At 39.8% G+C, this 22,656-nt stretch overlaps 1 protein-coding gene across 8 annotated transcripts in view; it reads left to right on the top strand.

Annotated features, from left to right (window-relative positions):
* The window catches only part of LOC128789538 (protein TUNAR), a 161,809-nt gene that overhangs the window by 123,364 nt on the left and 15,789 nt on the right, over nucleotides 1-22,656 (top strand). For 6 of the 8 annotated variants that reach the window (XM_053945639.1, XM_053945638.1, XM_053945644.1 and 3 more), the window contains one exon: nucleotides 8,557-8,851. In XM_053945639.1, the coding sequence (XP_053801614.1) occupies nucleotides 8,813-8,851 (39 nt within the window). In that variant the 5' untranslated portion in view covers nucleotides 8,557-8,812. The other 2 variants (XM_053945646.1, XM_053945645.1) reach the window with 2 other exon arrangements.

Genomic DNA, 22,656 nt, shown 5'->3' with positions numbered 1-22,656 from the left:
TGTGTATATCAACCATCTGTGCATACTGAAATATCCATTTCTAAATCTCTTTCAGTTGTCCTATAATTACTTCTAGATGGATTACTGTGGTTAAAATAATTTTATTTCTTATGAAAAATGAAATAATATGTATAGGATTGTACTTTCTAAAAATGATTTTTGTTGAACAGTTTTTCCCTGAAAACAGGATTTCCTGATCTGAGCTCTTTGGGCAGCTTACTTTTCAGATGAGGTCTGCATTATTGTAGAAATACTGTGGTAAACAAGGGGTTTCCTCTCTTGCAAGTGGGAATCTAACAGCATCAAAAATAGATATTTCTTTCCCATTCACCCTTGAAAGAACACTTATTCTCTTTGAGTAATGGCATTGCTGTGCCTCTAGAGGTGAGGCTTCCTATCTGAAGACTTTTAACATAAAAGCCCTTATTACCATTTACGGAAAGAAAAAAGACCCTTTGACCATAAATAGGTTTTGTCTTAATTAAGTTTTTTTGTCCTCTGAGAACATTTGCTACATTATGTATTATTGGTATTGAAGGGCAAAAATTTTACACAGTTCTCTAAGATTTTTGTTTATAAGAATGATTATCAGAGAAGGAAGAATTTTGAGTTAAAATAATTATTTATACTTCTTGTTTGCTTGTATTAAAATATGGTTGTTTACAGAAAGAATTCATTTAGGCTCCATTTCCAATCTGGCTATGATAATTGAAACAAATCCTGCTGGCAGACACAATTATAAATAAACTTCTAAGAATAATTAGAAGTGTAATTAAGAGAAGACTGAGTTATTATCACTTTCTCCTCTGTATAATAATTCTGCATAAAAACATGAGAAATGGCTCTCATTAAAACCTCACAGCTGAGAAATCCACAGAAGGGAGTGAGACATTAAAACAAAGCATTCAAGATGTGCAAATACTGTGATTAATTAATTAAACAGAGACCAGCTCCAAGGAAAAGCCTGAAAGCAATTGGGATATTTAAGAAACAGATATATCATAAAGAGTTAACATGTTCAGGTTGGTTTTGATTTGTCTTGTTTTGCTGGTTGATTGTTTGTTTTTTTGGGTTTTTTTAAGAGGAGGTAGCTCAGAGTACCTTGTGGATCTATATTTATGTATTTTGCTGGTATCATTTAACTCTGTGGATTCCTTCTGAACACCAGGACCATATTCATCAGCAAAGCTTTAAAAATACCAATCAATGGAGTGACTATTTAGGAAGAACTTAAAAGAGCCCGGCAGACGATTGCTGATGGAGATTTTTTCCCCACCAGCTATGGGGTATTCTCTGTTAAACTTTGAGACTTTCTGAGCTGTACCAAGTAATTTTTCACCAGAAGGATGCTTACAAAGACACTTCTGCTAGTGGTGAAAAGAAAACCAAACCAGCTGCTGAGTCTTCTGTGAAGCAAAGAATGAGCAGGCATTTGAGAGGTTTTGCCAGTCAGAATACTGGTATTCTGGAGTTCAGCTGTATTCAGAATAGAAATGCCAGCAGCTGCTTAAATCTGGCTTCTGTCACATTCCTCAAGGTGTGTTTATTCAAACGCTGTGCAGTATCATGGCAATACCCATACAGTATACTTTGGAGTATTGAATAATGTTTAGGACTACTTTGGCTGCTATGCAATGTTAATTCTAGCAGCATCCTGTGTAGTAATTAAGAGGTTTAGGTGTGAATCATATCAATATTCAGGTTATGTTATTTTTCTTAATGCTTAAGAAAAGTAAGAAGGAAAGAAAGAAATATTCAGGTTATGTTGCTTTTCTTAATGCTTAAGAAAAGTAAGGAGAAGTTAATCCATGAAAGAAAACCCCTACCTCTTTTGCTAAAGAGAAAAAAAAAAAAAAACAAACCAAAAAAAACCACCAAAACGAAACAAACAATAAAGAAAAAGAAGAAAGGGGAAAAAAGAAGGAAAAAAAAAAGAGGAGAGAAAGAGAGAATTTTTTGTTCTATGGTATTAAATAGTAATGTCATGTAATACACACCCAAAAGCTTAACAGAACTGTAGTAAGACTAATTTAGCTCATGTCTGTCTAATCCTTCATTAGCATACTATTATTTTTTTTGCCCAGTGGGTATATTGTCTGTTGAGAAATAATGTGAATATTTATTAAGCAGTAATAACTGTTGCTGCTTGAGAGCTTTTTTGCCACGTGTGAACATGCTTATCTAGAGAAGAATTTCAGGCAGATGATCGCCCTTGGGATTCATGAATTCATGTATGTCCTATCTTACTACACGGCTCTACAGCAAGATTACTGTTTTTCTGAGATTCCACTTTGAGCACAGACACTGCAAGCACATCATCACCTCTCAGAACACAGTACAGGTCTTCTGGAGCGGTTCAATGTGAGCACAGAACTTGTTCATTTCAGCAGCTTTCAAGGGGCAAGGCTGCCTCTGTTTGGTGCAACAGGCTAAGCAGTTTCTGCCTGAGACTGGAGTAGTCTACTAAGAACACAGCTCAGTCATCTTCCCATAAAAATCAGGGAGCGTCTTTCTACCTGTTTCAGAGGATTAGGATAAAACTCTGTATTTTGACATCTAACTTGCGTTCAATATCAGTGATTTCCCCCCAAAAATACAACTGCCACTGCATATTGCATGTACAAAATGGAAGTCTAGATCAAGATAACAGTTTTTAAATGGGTTGAAATCACTAATTTATATTTCATTTGTATGCTAAGAAGTTAATTTCAAAACATATTTTCTTTTCCTAAAGAAACAAAGACTCTTAGTGTATATATTTTCTGCAATGAAAATGGCTGTGGTAATAGCCAGGTAGTCACATTTTTTGTGCATACATTTTTGATACAGCAGTATTGAAATGTTATTTTTAGAGCTAGGGTGATGTAAGCAAGCGGTGCTATATTACTGGTACATAACAAATTTAAACTGAAGCTAACTCTGCAATGAACAAAAATTAGTACTGCAATCGATTCTACTCGCTACACTGATGTGAATTAAGGGTGATTTCATCGAAATCAGTGAATGTAAGAGGTTTACTTTTCCTTAAATGAAATACAAGTCAGATCCACTAATATTTATTTCACACTAGCTTATGAAAGTATTAACAAACCCAACAATTATCAAACACAAGCTGTAACCTTTTATCATTCTTTAGTTGGCAGATAAGTTGGCACATGAGTCATAGTAAAGCAGCATTTATTTAAAAAGAAAGAGAATAACAAATTATAAATGTTTGTCATTTTACTGGCTTTATTTACCATTTGCTTACCACATGCTATTTTCTTAGTGTTGTAAGTTTCTGACAACTGTGGTATCCTAGTCTGATTTGCATTGATGGAAAACAGAAGAGACCAGTTGCCATATAGAATATGGAAAATAATTATTACACTAATAATATATTTAAAATATGTTAAAAATAGGGTTTAGGAATGCTAAATATTCTGCAGATAGATGGAACTATATGTACATCCTCTGTCATACTTTGGATTTTTTTTTTTTTTAATAAAGGTCTATTTCTTATGGTTAGATTTTTCAAATAATTGCTGATGACCTGGAAATACACTCACTGAAGCTCAGACTCTCTTGCATGTATTATGGCATTTAAACTAAAAAGGCAAGAAATCAATTCAGTTGTTTGTGCTGTAATTGACCGAATAGCAAATGTGACACAGGATATTGAAAGGTCAAAATGAGAAACATGCCCAGAACACTTATTTGCAAATAATTTTCACCAGTTTTTAATAAAAAATTAGTTAATAATTGAATTATACATTTTATTTCATATGTGAACTAGTTTTCATTATCTGGGCACATCTTTGCATTTCTGTTAAAAATTACTGTATCTATTACACACAATACTGCATTTAAAAATCTAAGTCACTTCTCAAATCACAGATTCTGGAAAGGTGTGGCTTGGAAGGAATAAAATGATGGTCTTCATAGTATTAAGTTATGATTGTGATGAAGGCTAATGTTTTGGCAAGCAAGCTGTTTCATCTGCTTTCAGTGTCTGGACCATCCTGTGGCAGGCAGCTGGGTCAGCTGGGGAGGAGGCTTCCCGTGTCACTTGGTGGCCTCTGCACTGTGCTGTGGAAGGCACCTGCTGCTCACAGGCACTGCAGAAGCAGCCTGAGCACACAAAGAGTAAGGCTGGTGCACCTCTGCTTCCAGCTCTCTGGTCTTCCTTGCTCCTGGCTTGCAGGGAGAATTCCCAAGAGATTTTTCTGCTTCAAATTCTTAAATGTCTGACAGTCTGTGCCCCCATCTCCCAAATCGCCAGGGGCCTCTGCTGTGATTCAGGGTAGAGGAGAGTAATTGCCCAGCACAGTAAGGAACCCATCCACCCTGACTGCCCTCTGTCCCTGCAGCACAGACATCCACTCATTCCAGAGAAAAGCACTGTTTCCCTAGCCTCAGCCACCACTTCGTGCTTGCTGCAGCACTCAATTGCCTTTTTCAAATGCCATCTTTGCACTTGGCCCTTACCTACGCTCTGGACTAGAAAATATTGACAGAAGTGTCTTTTTTCTTCCCATTTGTCTCCCTGGGGACTTTCTGTCACTATCAGGTCCTGGCAATAGAGTCTAAGATCAGAAATGGGCTTCTGCCCAAGCCGGTGCCAAGGCTTGTTTCACGTCCCCATTACTTTGGTGCCCAGGTTCTGCAATGGGGGTCCTGTCTGGATCAAGGGCTTTACCATGGAGAGTGCTGCCAGGTTTTGATGGGACACCAGCTGTACCATTCCCTTAGGGAATGAGGGCTGACTTGGTCCTAGCTTGCTCTGGTCCTTAGGCTCACAGGACATCTATTTTCTCACAGAGGATAACGCTACTATTGAAAGGATATAAAGGTGGGAAGACAAAAGACACATAAAAAATGGAACAGGCATAGAACATATGCATTAGTCAGCTTTTTCAATGAATAATAAAAAGCATTTTTATGAGATTAAATTCAAGTCTTGTGTAAGTGAAAGAGGGATATTGTACTTGCTTCCTGTTTGATACTGAATTTTATCTAAGCAGCCTTGCATTCTCTAAAAAAAAAAATTAAAAAGTTGCATAAATGTTGACATCTCCAAACCTACCTCTCCTAATTTTTTTTAATAATCTGATAGCTCCTTCTTACACACTAGTTTGCTTCATTTTGAAATCACCTGTTGTTGACTTGCTTTCTGTCTATGGTTGTTTTGTTTTATTGTTTTGCCCTTCAAACTGCCCTTCCCTAAAATTTCTAATGATATTTTCTCCACTACAAAGAACTTCAACACTGTTTGATATTCTGCCTTGTAAAAATAAAGTACAAAACAAAGCACATTAAAATATTAATACTTTGTTGTCACACTTTTTAAAGATTGTACTGTTGGGGATAAAAACAGGCACCAGCATGAATGTAAAGGAGTAATAGTGGAAAGATAAAACAACAACAACTTATCATGCTGAAAGAAATCTTTCTTTACTATGTGTTTGGTGAAATCCATTCATATAGACTTAATAATTCCTTTGCAAGAATTTGTGAAATCTCTCCACCTCTCTTTGTTCCCTTAGACTAAATGTTCCCATATTTCTCTGGATGTTGTACTTGGGGGATAAAGAATTCCCAGTATATACTCATATCAATAAACATATTGGATGAACTGAATATATTCTGTAATCTGCTTCATACAGCAGTTCTGCTAACAGGATCTCGTGGTTTCCTGAGCTCTTAAGATATGTGAAGCATCTGGCTTTGCTAAGAAAATGAGGCTAAACTGTAGATCTTTCTTTATAAAGCATGAAAGCAGTGTGGTGCAGCTAAACTACTGCCAGAAAAGTAACTCTCTTCCTTATGATAACCTGTCCCTCTTCACAAAGACCTGGTGTTTGCCACTTAGATATAGCTTGGAGATTTTCAAGGGGAGAATTCGGTAGTTCTGCTCTGTGACTGCTAGCTAAGGCAGTTCTCAGGGCCTTGCCCTTTAACTTATCCTATCACCATAACAGAATTAAGAGCTGATCTAGCTCAGATCTTTGACAGTAATCATGCGTGAGCAGTTTGGCCAAGATCTAATGTTGTACTTACTGCCAGGTCACAGGGAAAGAAATCTTGAGGTCTTTTCATTTCTTACATCTTACCTGTGCAACAGAAAGACAGCTTAGTCAGTGCTGAACAAATGCCATGATCTGACTAAGGATTTATACACCACAGGGGAAATGTCCTCTTTCAGACACTGTGGTGTTTTGGGGAGTTCTTTCAGGCTCTAGAGCTACAGAAGACAGTGGAAGCCTTGCCACAAATTGCAGGGGTCAGGCCCTGCTCAGAGTCCATCCCCTTGGCATCAACCTTGCAGAAATCCTCTGTGTTGCTCCTACTGAGCCATCAGTAAAGGCACTCTAGGAAAATCCCCTTTGAGCCAGCTCCAGTTACTCAGTTATCCCATCTCTTTTGTGGATCAAAACTAAACGGCCTCTTTGCTGCTCTTCCCTGGAATTTAAATGTATCAGTTAAAGCAATTATAAGGTTTTGTCAGAGGCATCCCTTTTGTATCAAAACCAGTGTCAAAGATGCCTAGGCAATTCCTCTGCATGGTGGTTCTGGTTTAGAGTGCACCCTTTCAGCCAGACAAGTGTCTGCTCTGCCTGAAGTTCAACATGATAAAGAGGTCAGGAATAAGCAATAGTTACTGTCACTGCAGGGACAGAGCTTAAGTGGCCACGTGTTCAACTAGAAACTCACGTAAGATTGGAGTAAATGGCATGAAGCTGTGTCAGAGGAGGTTTAGATTGGATATTAGGAAGTTCTTCACCCAGAGGGTGGTTGGGCACCGGAACAGGATCCCCAGAAGAGTGGTCACAGCATCAGCCTGACAGAGTTCAAGAAGCATTTGGACAAGGTTCTCAGGCACATGGTGGGGTTATTGAGGATGTCCTGTTCAGGGCCAGGAATTTGATGATCCCTGTGGGTGCCTTCCTATTCAGGATTTTCTATGTTTCTGTGATAACCGTGGGACTTTCTTGTCATTTTAACATCTTGCAGATGATTTTTGCTTTTCATAAGGTGGCTGCACCACCCTGATTCACCTACCTGTCAACACAGCTGGCTGGGTTTCTCGTGGCTACCAGCCCCGCTGGCCCTGGCACCCCAAGCAGGGTGGCAGAGGGGCACTGCTGTCAGTGTGAGGTCAGGCTGCTCTCCTGGCTCCTGCCAGTGCAGCGCAGGCTGGGGGAGTCCCAGCTCCTCCCTGCTGCCCTGCTGAGGGCTTCTTCCTTGCAAAGCTTCCCTGCAGGGCAGCTAAGGACATCTGGGAAGAGTGACAGAGGAGAGGAGAGGAGAGGAGAGGAGAGGAGAGGAGAGGAGAGGAGAGGAGAGGAGAGGAGAGGAGAGGAGAGGAGAGGAGAGGAGAGGAGAGGAGAGGAGAGGAGAGGAGAGGAGAGGAGAGGAGAGGAGAGGAGAGGAGAGGAGAGGAGAGGAGAGGAGAGGAGAGGAGAGGAGAGGAGAGGAGAGGAGAGGAGAGGAGAGGAGAGGAGAGGAGAGGAGAGGAGAGGAGAGGAGAGGAGAGGAGAGGAGAGGAGAGGAGAGGAGAGGAGAGGAGAGGAGAGGAGAGGAGAGGAGAGGAGAGGAGAGGAGAGGAGAGGAGAGGAGAGGAGAGGAGAGGAGAGGAGAGGAGAGGAGAGGAGAGGAGAGGAGAGGAGAGGAGAGGAGAGGAGAGGAGAGGAGAGGAGAGGAGAGGAGAGGAGAGGAGAGGAGAGGAGAGGAGAGGAGAGGAGAGGAGAGGAGAGGAGAGGAGAGGAGAGGAGAGGAGAGGAGAGGAGAGGAGAGGAGAGGAGAGGAGACCATCCCCTCTCTCTGCTGTTGCTGCTGCTGGAGCTGTGTTGGAACCGGAGCCGTCGATGTGGCTCCCCAGAGTTAGTTGCTCAGCAACCAGAATCAATTAATATGCTTTGCAGAAAGTGCAGGGAAAGCCCGAGCTGCTGTCAGTGAACAGGCAGGAGGCTGAGGGTGACTCAGGATCCCACTCCTGCCTGACACCCATTTGGTCCCACCCCATCTTCTCCAAACACTCTGTTAGCCACCGTTCTTTTTCCCCTTTCTCCTTCCCCACGGTACTTAATGCGTGTGTCCAAATTCTTCAGGCAAAGTACCTCGTTGCTCGAGAAGCCTCCTGCTTCAAGGCTTTTGCTTTTAGATCTGATTTGTATTTTTTGGGTTTTTTTTCAGATTTTCTTCAACGCTTTTCTAGAAATTCTAATATTCATGTTCTTTGGAAAGGGAAAGGGATAGCTGGTTTTTGTCAGATGGTTTTAAAGATGCCTCAGGATGAAAAGGGTTGTTTGGTAGTACACAGTTGAGCAGCAGCAATGAAAATGCATCATGTGTAAATTGGGAAAGTTTTGCCTCTTCCTTTGTTACAAATGATCAGCACTGCATATATGAGACCAAAGAGGTAGTACTGATTGTTGTGAAACACATAGATAATAGAGTAAATGAGGGGGTGTTGTGGGATTTTTATATCTTCTCTGTTCAGTGTAGTAATTTCAGGGCTTTGGTAAAGTATTATTTTCTTTTTTTCTTTCTTTCTTTCTTTTATTTTCTTTGGAGTCCCTCTGATGACACCGCGAATCTGGGAATGAAGAACTTCTTAGAGCTGATTGGAAATGGCATTGCGGAGCTGAAACTTAACTGGAGGAAATCTATCTCCTGAAGAAGAAAATATAATGCACTGTAAGGATCTGCCTTCTGGTGAAAAATTCAAGCCTAGAGAAAACTTGTCCGCTTTGTTAGGAAGAATGGGTTGGACAATTTTCTTCAATTCCAAAGGATATCTGAATGCCATGCTGAGCTTAATCTCTGCAGCATGCTCTGTGCTTCTCATCTCTTCCTGATGCACTGCATGGTAAGGCCTTTTTCCTTCCTTTTAATAATAACTATCTTTCTGATGTGGTGAGAGGTATGAAGAAATAGCAATAGTGAAATGAAAATTGAAAAGATGTACAAACGTAACACAAGAATGTTTGCTTGCATGGTTGTTTTCAGGAGCAAGTGTCCTGATTACTGCAGCAGCTTTGTAAGATCATTTCTGTCTTTCTCCCTTGCATTGTGACAGTGTGTATGTGCATGTGTGTGTTTGTGCACACCTGCGCTGTCATTTGCACTTGGACTGGAACATCTGCAGCTGCACTGTACATATTTCCATGCTAAAGAGGATGTTTAGGAATTCGCTTTGACATTTCTCTCTCTTTTTCCCTCCCTCCCTCCATTCCCCTCCTCCTGCCTCCTCCTTCTCTCGCTCTGTCTGTTTCTCTGGGGTCGTGGTTCTGTACCTTCCCTGCACCTCAGTCGTGCACTGACCACTAGAAGGCAAAAATCGGAGGTAAAAGAAATCCTATATCAATGCAAGAATGAGTAATATTATTTTATTAAATGAAAGCTACAGAAAGGTTTTGAATGTCTGCAATACTGGCAGGTACAAAAATTTATTCTCTTTTGTTTCCATGGGAAACAACTACCAAGTGCAGATTTGAATGCTGTGTTTTAGAAACAGTGGGAGAGAGATCCTCTTACACAAGTCAGAAAGCTGAAAATGTGAATTATTAGCCAGGTCATAAAATAAACAAATCCAGTATGTGATGTTCTCACATCAAGTAACTTTTGCTGTGTATTACAGGAGTGTTTAGAATTATTAGAAATACTTTCAGTGGGCATTGCAAGATATTTTTTGTCTATTAGCTGTAATGTGTTTTTTTCCTGGATGAAGGGTGCTAGGGGAGAGCAAGGAGATGTAACTACCTGTCTTAGAAATACCTAGGGTCATTGTCAAGAAATTGCCTAGTAGATCAGGAATTACACAATTAATAAACTGAGATGGAAGAGCAGATTTCTTTTCCAGGAAGAAATGGTTTATTTGGGTGTCTGTTTCAGAAATTAGGGTAGAACTAAAAGCTGTATAGTGGTGATGTGAAACATGTTACGCATCCTGGTCGATCACTGAGTTTGGAAAGTTGAGTGGTTCTTGAGTAAACTGTGGTAAGGGCTTGCCTCCACTCTGAGGGCAGCCCCTTGGAAATCTGACTGCTTCTATGGAGCTGGAAAAAGATCAGGAGCAGGTTTGTGTGGCAGCTGTCATGAACTGTGCAGCTGGGTATGGAGATGACATGTTCCTGGCAGCAGGTTTTCGGGATGGGAAGGATAAATAAAGCCAAATCACAAAAGCCAGGCCACAGCAGGACTGAAGAACAAGAATCAGATCTTAAATACCATTCAAAAGATGTTATTTTGTGGTAGCTCCCAATAAATCTCCTCCTTGTATGATGGAGGACTCCATAAGGCACTTTTTAAAGAGAGAATGGCAATGCAACTTCTTCAAATCACTGCAGCAGGAGGAAGCACAGATGAAAAAACACATTGTAGTGTGACAATATTTCAACAGGGTTCAGAGGAATCAGCCTTGATTTTAGGAGTAAAGGTTCAAAACACATATACTTGTGCATTGAAGCAGAATTTTTGTGTATTTTACTATCTAAAATGTGTGACTAGTGTAAGAACCAATAAAGCAAAACTAAGGAAGAACAACACAACTCATAAATGTCATCTTCGCTGTCAGAAAGGATCTCTTACTTGCAGAAGTCAACTCTCTCTCCTCTCTCTCTCCCCTCAACTCTCTATGTGAACAAGGACTGCATCCTAAATTCAAGTTGCCCATTGCAAACCTCTCTTCACATCAGCAGTTCAATCAGTGGAACGACTTGCATGAATATTATTGTTTAACCCTAGCTGGAAGCTAAACACTGCAGGGCTGCTTGCTCACTCCACCCTGGTGGGACAGGAGAGAGAACCAGAAAAGTAAAAGTGAGAAAGCTCATGGGTGAGACAAAGACTCTTTAGTAGGTAAAGCAAAAGCCACACACACTCAAGCAAAGCAAAACAAGGAATTCATTCACCACTTCCCATGGGCAGGCAGGTGTTCGGTCACCTCTAGGAGAGCCAGGCTCCATTGTGGCTAATGGTTACTTGGGAAGAAAAATGCCATAATTTTGAACATTCCTTCTCCCCTTTTCCTTTGTCTTTCCCCTGTTTTATATGCTGTTTTACGTGTTTTATATGACACCATATAGTACAAAATATCCCTTGGGTCAGCTGGGGTCACCTGTACCAGCTATGTTCCCTTCTAATTCCTTGTGCAGCCCCAGCCCAGTCTCTGGAGGGGTGGGATGAAAGGCACCAAAGGCCTTTGCACTGTTGAAGCTCTGCTCAGCAAGAGCTAAAACATCTCTGTATTGTGAGGATGTTTCTAGCACCAAACATAGCCAATTACTAGAAAGAAAACTAACTCTCTTCCATGTGCTAAACCCAGCACATTCTCTATTCCTTATTCTGCACCATTTACATCCTGTTCAGGTATCACACAATCCAATACGTCCTCATTAACCACCCCCCCCTTCCCCTCTTTATATATAACATGCAGATATCACTCCCTTCATCTATGGACCCCCCCTTGTGAAATATCTAGAAATGTCCACAAAATCTCTGTTGAGTTCATTTAGTCCATGACTTTGGGCTCCATCTCTTACAGTGGTCACTCAAAATGGGAGAGGCCAAAACTAGCACAGTGAGTAAGAACTACTCATGTGGATAAATTCTAAAAGGTTTTGTAAGACCAGGCTCTTTGATTGTCATGGCAACAGAGTTATTAGGCTTCAGGCATAATTTGGATTTCCCTTCTAAATAAATTAATTTTTCTTTTTACCTATGCAAATCTTTTGCCTTGTAATTAGAGCAAGAAAAATAGGTTAATTGCATTCTTAAAGATCATGCAACTGTACAGATTCATTGTTAGAGAAAAATTATCAGAGTATGCAAAAATTTACCTTTATTAGTGGCCTCCAAAATGAAACAAAGTGCATTCTTATTGGAAACATTCATTGCCTTATTATTTTTCTGACAATATTAACATTGCTACTGGGTATTGTCAATTTTTCCAGGAATCCATCCTGGGTTCATTTGAAACATCACTGATATTACAAAATACTCTCTATTATTAGGTTCAAGGATACTTACCCAGCTTTTTACTACATTAAATATGTTCAATTTTTTAGTTTATACATGATGTTTAGCTCTTTAGTTGATCCAGGAACATTTATCTTTACAGTATGGAAACACAGTATGAAATCATAATTATAGTAAACTTCCTACAGAATATAGATATATATTGAAATAGGAAGGAAAAAATCATCTGGGTTTCATTTCTCTGTGCAATTTTGCATGCTTATAAATGTCTATATTATTAGGCTATATATTACATAACAAGCAATATTTAATTAATTGTCATTTGTAAAGAACAGTTCCTTTTTGCATAGGATTTTTATTCCACAAGGTTATGTGTTACGGTAGAAAGAAAAATATTTAAAAAACAAGCATAGCAGCTCAATATGTATCCAGTACACTAATGCAATAATAGGTTCATTTGTTTATTTTATCCCTATAATATACATTGTGAGAATAGTGGATTCTTTTCTAAAGAGTGTGTATTTTGAGAGAGGAGGGTTTACATGATATTCTTTAGCATACATGACTGCCCATAATTTGCTGTGACTTAAGACACTTTAATGACATTTTAAATAATCTAAAAACTTGCTCAATAGCTGCATTTGGCTTTCTCTGTCAATTCTAAAGCAAGTAAAATTAGTAATTTCCTTTTCTTTTAAGATGCTGAAAGTAAAGTTTTGATGCTGAGAACACCTGTATTTCATTTTAGTGCATTGGACTATTTCTTTTGATAAACAGTATGAGTTAAAGCTTGAACCATCTGCATTGTCAGGGAAGTTATACTGAGCAGTGGAAATATTTTCCACACCTGCAGCAACTATTTCTAGTCAAGAAAAATGTGGCACATAAGCAGTCCCTCTATTCCTGAATGCCTTCAGCTGTCTTGATTCCAGATCCAGCAGAAACCTGATTTTTGAAACCCCTGCAAAAAACTCAAAACAAATCCCAAATGAAACTTGAAGTTTTGTCATTTAAGTGCAAATGTCCACAGAAAGAATGTTTATTGGTCAAGGGATTTCTATAGATCAGCATTTGTGTTTCACATAGACCAGGATCAAAAATTGATTTTTTTTTTTTTTTTTAAATGAGAAGTTCCAAAAATCAGTATGTTTGGAAATGCTGATGTCAAAATGACACAAGATTTCATTTTTACATTTTTAATCAGACTTCCATTTGTTACAAGAAATTGTACTGATATCTGTTTATCTGTTTTTCTCAATGAAATTTTGCAGCATCTTTTTGTTTTAACAGGAAAGTGTTTTGTTGTGATTTTTTTCACTAGATCTTTTATAGCTGTCCCAATATTTATTGTCTCTCACAAGTCATTCCTTTTACTGGAAGCTTTCTGAAGGGTCATCTCTAGCACTACATATTGCCTAGCCCCATGTTACTGACACTGAGCAGCAGTTCTCACCAGGCCTATGGTAGAACATAACCTCTGATGGTGATTCCCTCCTTTAATTCTTCTTGTGTCTTCAACAAAAAGCAGGCCTCTATTTTCTTGAGTTTTACAGATACCAGAAGTAGTGCTTTTTACTACAAAAACCTTCAAGAGGCCTTCAAAAGGCATGCAGGAAAGAGTAGAATTAATCTAGTATTAATGTCCTTATTAAATAGATAAGGAAGGGAGCAACAAAGAAACTGCCCAAAGCTATACAGGCAAGGGAAGAGTTCGGAATTGAACCCAAATGTCCTTATTCTTAGTTCATCACTGCCCCTGCAAGGTTGGTCTTAATTTTGTTCATTTCTTTGCTTAATGGCTTATATTTGGACTTTTAAGTTAATACTAGCTGAAGTATCAAATGTGAAAGGAAATTACTGATGCATACTTCCTTTCCAGTCTGACACAGTTGTTCTAAAAATTCTCTTTTCTCTCCTGAGCCATTCTGTTTGAATGTAACCATTAATTATGTAATTGCTTTGCTACACAGGGGAAGTAGATCCTATATTAAACAGAAAGTTACTGAATATAAACATCCTAAACCTGCCATACAGGTTCTGGGGGATGTACATATGTACCTGTTTATGCTGTCAGGGTTTAGGGACATCTGTGGTTGTCCCTATGGATTTAGGACCATCATGCAATGGTTTTGAAGGCTTTCGGTAAATTAATCAAATTTCAACACAGAGGAAAATCCAGTTTAAAAGACTGATGATTTCCTGTCTAGAATCCACACAGGTCATTATGAATCCAGCAGTTGTGGGAAAAAGAGCTGAAAGAGAGAATATGATACCTAACAGTGATTATTATTATTAACCGTGGTATGCCTCCTCTGTCCAAGGTAATCTTCCCATTTGTATCCTCTTTATGAGAAACGAAAAGATGGTTTGCATGGAAAGTACTTAGTTGCTAAAATTACATCTCAAGCTGGGGGGAAAAGAAATCTGACTTATCCTAATACAAACTCAGAAATTTTTTCTGCATGTCAAGAAGGAAAAATAGCTTTTTGCAAATATGCCAGAGTTTTGGAATGAGTTCTGCAGAAGAATATCCCAGAAATCTGCTTCACATCGGTCTATTTGTGCAGCTCCAGGTGTTAAATGCCTTTGGATGTTGACAAGCACAGGACTTGCCCAATTACCCAGTGACATATTTATGTAGAAGAATATGAAAGTCTGATTAAAAACAGTACTTTACTGGAAATCTCATTTCACTTTGGTTTTATTCCTGCAGAATGTTAAGAAGAGAACTTAAAATGGACCTTACTGCACCAAGTATAATCTTTTATTTTTTATGACATAAACTTTTTGCAGGCTTATAATGGAAAAATATTAGAAAGGAATGCTTTTGTCAATACATACTCCACTGTAGTAAGGAATTACATAACTTGCTTCAAAATAATGTTCTCCAGTGCACAGAGCTCAGCAGCCAGGAGGATCACCTGCACTCTAATTTCATCCACAGCGATGGTGCAGAGGGTCATCTTCAGCCTACCTCTGCCTGCCATACTAAACTAGACCTAATGTTACCTGTAAGTATCATAAAAGAAGTTCTGAAAGTCTTTTCTACCTAAGCTGGCAAATTTTGCCATGGAACCTTGGATATTAGAGTACATAAAGATATTTAAGTTCAAGCACATGCTGGTGCTTAAGAACTTAACATATCACATGGCCTCTACTTATTTTTTAAGCCAGAATGAGTAAGGTATCCAAATACCTTTGAGGATCTGACCATGGGATTTATGATATTTTTTTTATTTCCCACCAACATTAGGAGTCAGGAAAGTAAATCTAATTATTGTAGTTGGGTAATTATTGAACTTTGACAGGTAAAATGGTTTTTATTTTGCTGAGAAATATTGGAGAACAGCTGAAGTCCATCAACATAAATAATAAAATAAAGAATGAATTTCATTTATTGTAAGAGCCTCAGAGGATATTAATGCAGTCCATATTCTTAATTTCTGAATTCTGAAAATTTGTTATTTATCATTTTATGCAGATGTCTTTAGATACTGAAAAGCAACACTTTCTCATCCATGTGAAACAGTGACACATTTGATGAGTAAAAATTTATTTTGACCCATCCCAAAACTTAGCAATACTGTCTGCAAAGTGAGATTTTACTGAACTAAGTTAAGAATACCAGAAAATTTCCTTTAAGAAAGACAAGCCTAATATTTGAAAACAAAACCACATAACTTTTTGACTGGGAAATCTGATGACAAGACTGGCTAAGGGCTGTGAGTTGGAATTCCTTTCTTTACCTTGCATCTAAACAAAACACTGGGTAAAAGGTTTTTTTGTTCAGGTGTTCATAGTAAATGTAACTTTTCCCTGAATACAGAAGCACTACAAAATACTTAGCAGAGGAAGCTAGGATTTCAGAAAGGCTTTTAAAGAATTCTTGAAAGTGGCTGTTAATGGATGACCACAATGGGCCCTAGGATAGTATTGTTTCTGTGCTGCTGAACACAGTACTTGTCCTCTATATGTATTAATGAAAGCTAGAAAACAAACCTTTCTATAAGGAAGATTTTCAGTAATGTCATACCCATTTGGTTTGGGGTCCTGTGACCTCATTCCATAGCAAATGGAAGGTTGCACCAAAATGCCCTGAAGCCTGGCACAGCTGGATGAGTTCTAAAAACACTGCTTTAAAATGTATGACAATCTACACTGTACCTGCTCCTCTGGAGCCATTCTGAGGTGTTGTTGGCTCAACATAAAGGTAATGGCATCTTTGACATTACTTAATGTCAGCATGTTTTACTGTGTCATTTCACTGGGACCACCCTGACTGAGTAAGGTGATGTACCTCATTGCATGGTTTTAATATCATGAGCACTTTAGAGGAGATTGAGGAAGGGCTGGTCTATTACTTCTGTTCCTAATTGTTATGCCACAAATTCTGCATCTCTTCATGTGCTTTCAAAAGGATTTTTAAGGGATCACTGTTGTCTTTCAGTTTATTTGTTAGCCTCACCCTGAAAACCATGCAATGGATGTTTATTGTTAAAGGGTCCCAAGTATCTGCTCCATTCCTCACTGAATTTTAGTAAACTAGTAGAAGACCACAAATCACATCTACAATGCTTCAAAAGGGGAGATAGATCAAAAGCATTACAAAAAAAAAAAAAAAAAAAAAAAAAAAAAAAAAAAAAAAAAAAAAAAAAAGCCAAACATAAGCAGACCATGTGTAATGGTACAGAGAGTATCCTACAATGGTTTTGCTGAATCTATCTCCAATATCTCCAAATCCATTAGTGACCTCTCATCTGGCTTTCAGCAGATATTATGAATACATGAAGAAGGCACACCAAATGGGCATCACAGGGATTTAATGTCAGGAGCATTAATGTTCCTTACCCCACAAACTCTTCCAACCTACAGCACCTCACATAGAGGTGCAGCATCTCCCTGCAGATGTCAAGTTGCATGTGAAGAGAGAAACAGCCCTTCTGAGTTCATCCAGGTTCTTCCAAGTTAAGTATGTGAATAGCAGAGTGTGAATATGATGCAAACAGATGGGATCAATAAGCAATTTCCTTCATAAAACAGAGACCTTCAGTTAAAATAAGTTAAATTTTTTTTGCCAAGTTACAGGACATGAATTACTGTATATCTAAAGAATCTGGCATCCTCTCCTCCTTGCCCATGCCTATAGCAGCTGCTTGTACAGATTCATCTTCCCTTGTTCTGTTTTGTGTTTATCCATGTGGTCATACATGGTTAAACCCCATGACAGTGTATCTAGGTACATCCATGCATTGCATGTGGGTATAAACCAGGATTCTCATCCCTTCAGTGCCTACATGCACAAGTCCCTCCTGTGAGGGGTCACACCTGTGGGATCACACCCTGTTCTGCCTCACCAGGGAACTGATCTCCCAGTTCCCTGTGGCTTAGGGACAGCTCCTCAGCCCTCAGTAATGCTGCTAAGACCAGATTCCTTAGCTGCATAAATGATGTGTGCACAAATAATGTCTCTCATGTAATTAAAAAAAACAGCCAGCATGGTCTCATGGGCCATGGCCATGTGCCACTTTGTCTCTAGGTCTATGTGCTCTGTCACTATGATCTTGTGGGACATATCCATAACAGATCTTCCCTGCTCCTAAATGCAAAGCCCAAACTCTGTGCTCAGAATTCAGTTTTCACTCATATGATGACTTCTACTCTTTTATAAAACAATCTCATTGAGATGAGCTGAGATGCTTTGGGTAGCTATTTGAGCAGGGAGATAGCAACCAGGTAGGACTCTTTTGCTTCAGCTGCTTGCTTTGCTTTAGGTTTTGGGCGTGAAACACAGTACTTTGCACATGAACACACCCCTGTCCTCAGTGCCAGGGTGAGAGATACCATCCTGCTTGTGATTGTCACAGCTGGTGTGAATTGAACAGGAGCCAGGATAAAGCACTTAAGAAAGTCCCCACAGCCCCAGTTCCCCACAAACACAAGAGGTTGGGCCAAAGCTGCTATCTGCTTCACACTTCTTTTTCTCCTGGTCTGGAGGTATGAAGTCCCATCCTCTTGGCTTTTACAAGATGTAAAGATGCTGATCCTCCTGGAAATCAGGTTACCATCACTGTGGGAGACAGCTTCCAGATCTGTTTGTCAGGACTACTGAACCTTGCTTGTGTGTCCCAAGGTGAGGATTAATCTGTTAATGTTTGTAAAAAGCTATGTAAATGATCTGTATCATGCTGACAGGTCAAGTACTGCATTGCTCACTGGCTGCTCTTCCTGACAGCTTAAGATACATGCCAAACAATGCCTACTCTTTCAGTCCGTGTTTGCTGATGCGGTCTGACTGGCTTAACCCTCTCAGGATTTGGACTTACTGCTTCGAGCTTACTGATTGGATGATACAGCACAAATATGCAAAGCTGGTGCTTTTCACATAACCTAGAATTCAATACAGACATTGATTTATGCTTGCACAGGACCATGGGCTCAAAGAAAACCTCTTGGATCTATTACAGTACATGTGCAGTTCAGGTCCTGAAGGACAATGGAAAGCAGTGAGCCAAGCAGAGCTCGGTGCTGTCCTTGGCTGTGGGCAGGAGGCAGCAGCAGGAGCTGCTTTTTGAGCCACAGGGCAGGATTAGGCCCTGCTACACCTGCAGGAGCTGCAGAAGCTCAGAACAGCTGCAAGGCTCAGCAAAAGCTCATCTGAGAGTGTGAATCCTACCAAGAAGAGGGTGTGCTTGAAATTTGGGAACCTTTTTGTTCTGTGCTTATCACATAGATTGCAGCTAATATCAGTTATTGAGATCAGGGTCTGACAGGGGTAGATATTGAAGAAATGATAAGCAAAACAGGCTCTTCTAGAGAATTAAATTCTGAGTGAATGCAACTCCCATAACTAATGCTGCAAGCACACAGAATGCCAAAATGATAGTAACTAATTTCACTCTCTGCTTGACTACATACCTGGTCCCAGTTATTAGAATTACATGTGGATCTTTATGTTGATTTTTGGTATTAATGATTAATACTTTCATTATCTTTAAAGCCTTTTGCAGAGAGGATCACTTGCCACTGATCTTTACAGATATCTCTTTGGGTGTAACTGTACTTTTCCTTAACTACCTAAGCTAGAAAGCCATGCTGCAGCATGATGCAGGGGCTGTTCTCCTTATAAGCTGTTACTAAATAAGATTAGGATTGACAAAAGAATGGGACTTTCTGTGAATCTTCATGGTTGCACGGTCTCCTTTGAGGTTACTGGAACTGATAACTTACTAGTTGGCTCATTTTCAAGGACTAACACAAAGCTGTAGAGTCTCTACATACTCTAGCAATTTGGGTGACCAGGTTACTACAAAGTATATATTTTTTTCTCCCCCTGTTCCTTATCTGGGTAACTTTTGATTTCAAAGCCTAATTCAGTACCTGATGGTCAGTGAGAATTGTGCCACTGATGTCTTCCACAGCTGGATCAAATCACTGGCTTGTTGCATCTTCACCACCAGTACAAGTTGCTGTGGTAAAAAAACACAAATCTACCTTGGTTTTGCACTATGTTTCTTTATCTAGAACTTATTTCCATTCCTTTCCTCTTTCAGATATTTATCTGCCATATACTTGGGGCTTCAGCAAATGTTCAGGGCATATCTCTGTGTCTCTGCACAATGCCTTTGCACATACATCTCCACTGGTATGTGAATTGCTGCTCCACAGCTGGGCATCTCCAAGATTTAACACACCTCTTGTTTAGTTTCTCTCAAGCAGCCTGTTTGTCAGCCACAAAACTGCATGAGAATAATTGATAATGAAAGGAACTGATTCCTTCTTTCTCCTAGTAAAATGACAGCACAACTCCATTTTAGGTCTTTGTTTACACTTGCACTAAGCAATGTGTATAAATGCACCCAGCTGGCATTGATCTAGCTGGATTAAGCAACAGGCAGGGGAGAGGTGGCAGGGCATGGGTTTCAGAGTGCATCTCAAGGGGGTAGCAGGACTGTGGCTGTGGTTTCAGGTAGCTGTTCCTCATGGGGGTGCAGACCTTTTATTTTCTAGGAGACTTCTGCTCCCACCTGGCTAGGTGGCAGCTACCTCAGGCACAGTTTTGTGTGCAGCAGTCCTGTCACTGTAGCAGAGAAATAGCTGGTGTCAATTATAAATGACTGCAAGCTGGAAAAGTTGGAACAGAATGAATTTATAAACCTTGTTTGCAAAGTTTTAAATATCTTGTTTATTGTGCTGTTAAAGAAAAAAGGTAAAATGTTTAAAAACAGTGAAGACCAATCATCTGTAAATCTTCCTTTGATGTGATGCCTAGTGATATTCTAGTGTTTACAGTTTTGACAGCAAAATGACACAAGAAACAAATCAAAATTAGCATTTGCAAGAAGTCAGAAATGAGAAAAAAGAAGGAAGACAGCAGAGATTTGTGCTAACAGAGGGATTATGGCTTTCAAGGAAGGGCAATGTGCCGTCTATATAGCACAGTCATTTTTGCAAATCCCTGTTTTCCTGCTTGGCAATTACCACCTGGCAACAGTGAGGAAGAGGCAGCCCATACATTGCTTTGACAAGATGGCAATCATGTTCTTTAATAAAATGTTTAGTAGCTCTGCACAGCATTGTCCCGGCAGCATATGACTGGGGAGAGAGTGCTATTAGGAAGAGAGGGCAAAGACACAGTTTCTCAGAGCCAGAATTGTTCATGCTGATAGCTTCCCCATCTGCAAAGGGTGTCCCTGCATTCATGAAGGTGCCCTTAGAACCCCAGAGGCCTTGACTCCTCACTCCCCACCTGGTGCTCTGGCCACTCAAGCATCCTTCCTGTGATAGGCAACAGCATCCACCAAAACTGTAATTGCAAGTGCAGTGTAGGAGAGTTTGTTCTTAACTAGTTGTGCAGTGTACAGAAGGTGGCACATGTTGGTTAAGCATGGTGTACATGCAGGTACCTATGAGAAAGCTATTCTGTTCTTAAATATTTGCAAATATCTGCATGTGGTGAAGTGCTGTGGATTTGTAAGTCATGCACATTTTCTCCTCAGTAATGTTTACCTTAGCCCCAGGGACAATGCAGAGTGTAGCTGTGACCAGAATGGATGACTTCAGAAGAGGAGGGAACTTACCCAGCCTCACTGACAGATTTTTATGAAGGGCTTCCCAAAGCCAGCCTGCAGCAGCACATCACTACAGATACGCTTCTGACATTTGTAGTTCAAGAAGCAGCGGTACTAAAAGTAAAACACTGCCAGTGGGTTTCCATAAAAAGCCTGATTCTTGGATTATTTCTGGGGGTTTCAGTGGAGCTATGAGCTGTACAACCCTAAGCTTTCTCTTGGAAGGACTCGACCAGCTTGCATCTGTCTTCCTTTCCACCCCTGCCAAACAGTGCTGCAAGCTCCAGAGAAGCAAGGACTGGAGAAAGGAACCAGAATTTGGGAGCAACTGGAAGAAAGAGACACAGGAGCTCAAGAAAAAAAGACTCAGAAGTCCTTTGAATGTTTACTTTCAGAAATAAGCCAAAAAATTCTCCTGACAAGCCCTTAGCTTCCAAAAAAAATTGACAAAATTAATTTATTATCCATAAAATAGATTATCCTTTTGGAAAAATACCTGGAGTCTTTCTTATCCATGCAGAATAGATTGCTCAATATTCCTATGGCTTCTGCCATAGGTCCTAGTCTGATTACAGGCATGAAATGTAGGTAAGTGTAATTATGATACAGGCAGATTTATGTGTCCCCAGGCAGGTTTTAAAATAACAACAAGAGTATGAATATTGGATCTATGGAAAGAAAATGTCCATTATTAAAATCAGTACACAAGCTAGTACTGTGAAAAGCTTTCTTCTTCAATACCACTGTCAGCCCTGCTGAGATTTTAAATTGGAGTTGGTCTATTGTAACTCTCTATTTAAAAAGCAAAGCCAGAAACATTAAACTTTTGTCTCAGGCTTTTAAAGTACAGGAAAGCTAATATAATTGCTGCACTAATATAGAGTTATGAGTTTTTAGGCTCCCCAGTTTTTGGCAAAGAAGGTTGTATCTCTTGATTCATGGAATAAGATATTTCCCAGTATAAATTTGCCATACTCTTTCTCTTCAGGAAAAAAAAAATCTACATCCCTTCCTCTCCTCTGGACCATTTGGCATGGCTGTGACATTTGTAACTGCCTGTGCTTCACTCCAGAGCTGGCTGCACTTCAGTCACCAGTCACTGTGCCGAGTTTCTGTGTGAATTATGGGAGCGTGCTTGACACCTGGAGTTCCAAGGAAATGAGAAGTATGGTTCAAATCTCAGACAGCAGCTTGAAAAGCTATCAGAGATGCAGAGTCAGGCCTGTGGTCTGGCTGAGGCAATGCCCATGCCAAACTCAACAGAAAAAGTCACTGGGTGACAAAAACTGTCTCTCCTTGGACCCATGGCATGCATAACATGGCTTTTGGTGTCAGCTTAAAAGAGAGTGATTTAGAGGGTGACACAAAATCCCTGTGAGGAGTACAAGGGTTGGATATGCCACCTGTGTCAGTGAAGTTTGTGTGGAGCTAAGGACTGATAGGACAAGCAAAGTAGGACTTAGCTTGAGTTCTTAAGCTAGACAGGTTTGTGTGAAAGCAATTAACCAGCTGGGAATTCTTTGGCGAAAAATTACTTCAAACAAAGAGAAATCTTTGGAGGGTTGTTTTTGTATCAGGAGGAAATAGAGAAGAATTTTGTTTAAGGGTGTTTTTATGAGTTGTGTTA

The sequence above is a fragment of the Vidua chalybeata genome, chromosome 6, assembly GCF_026979565.1.
Source record: "Vidua chalybeata isolate OUT-0048 chromosome 6, bVidCha1 merged haplotype, whole genome shotgun sequence".
NCBI classification, from domain to species: Eukaryota; Metazoa; Chordata; class Aves; order Passeriformes; family Viduidae; genus Vidua; species Vidua chalybeata.
This window is presented reverse-complemented; position numbering and strand designations above follow the sequence as displayed.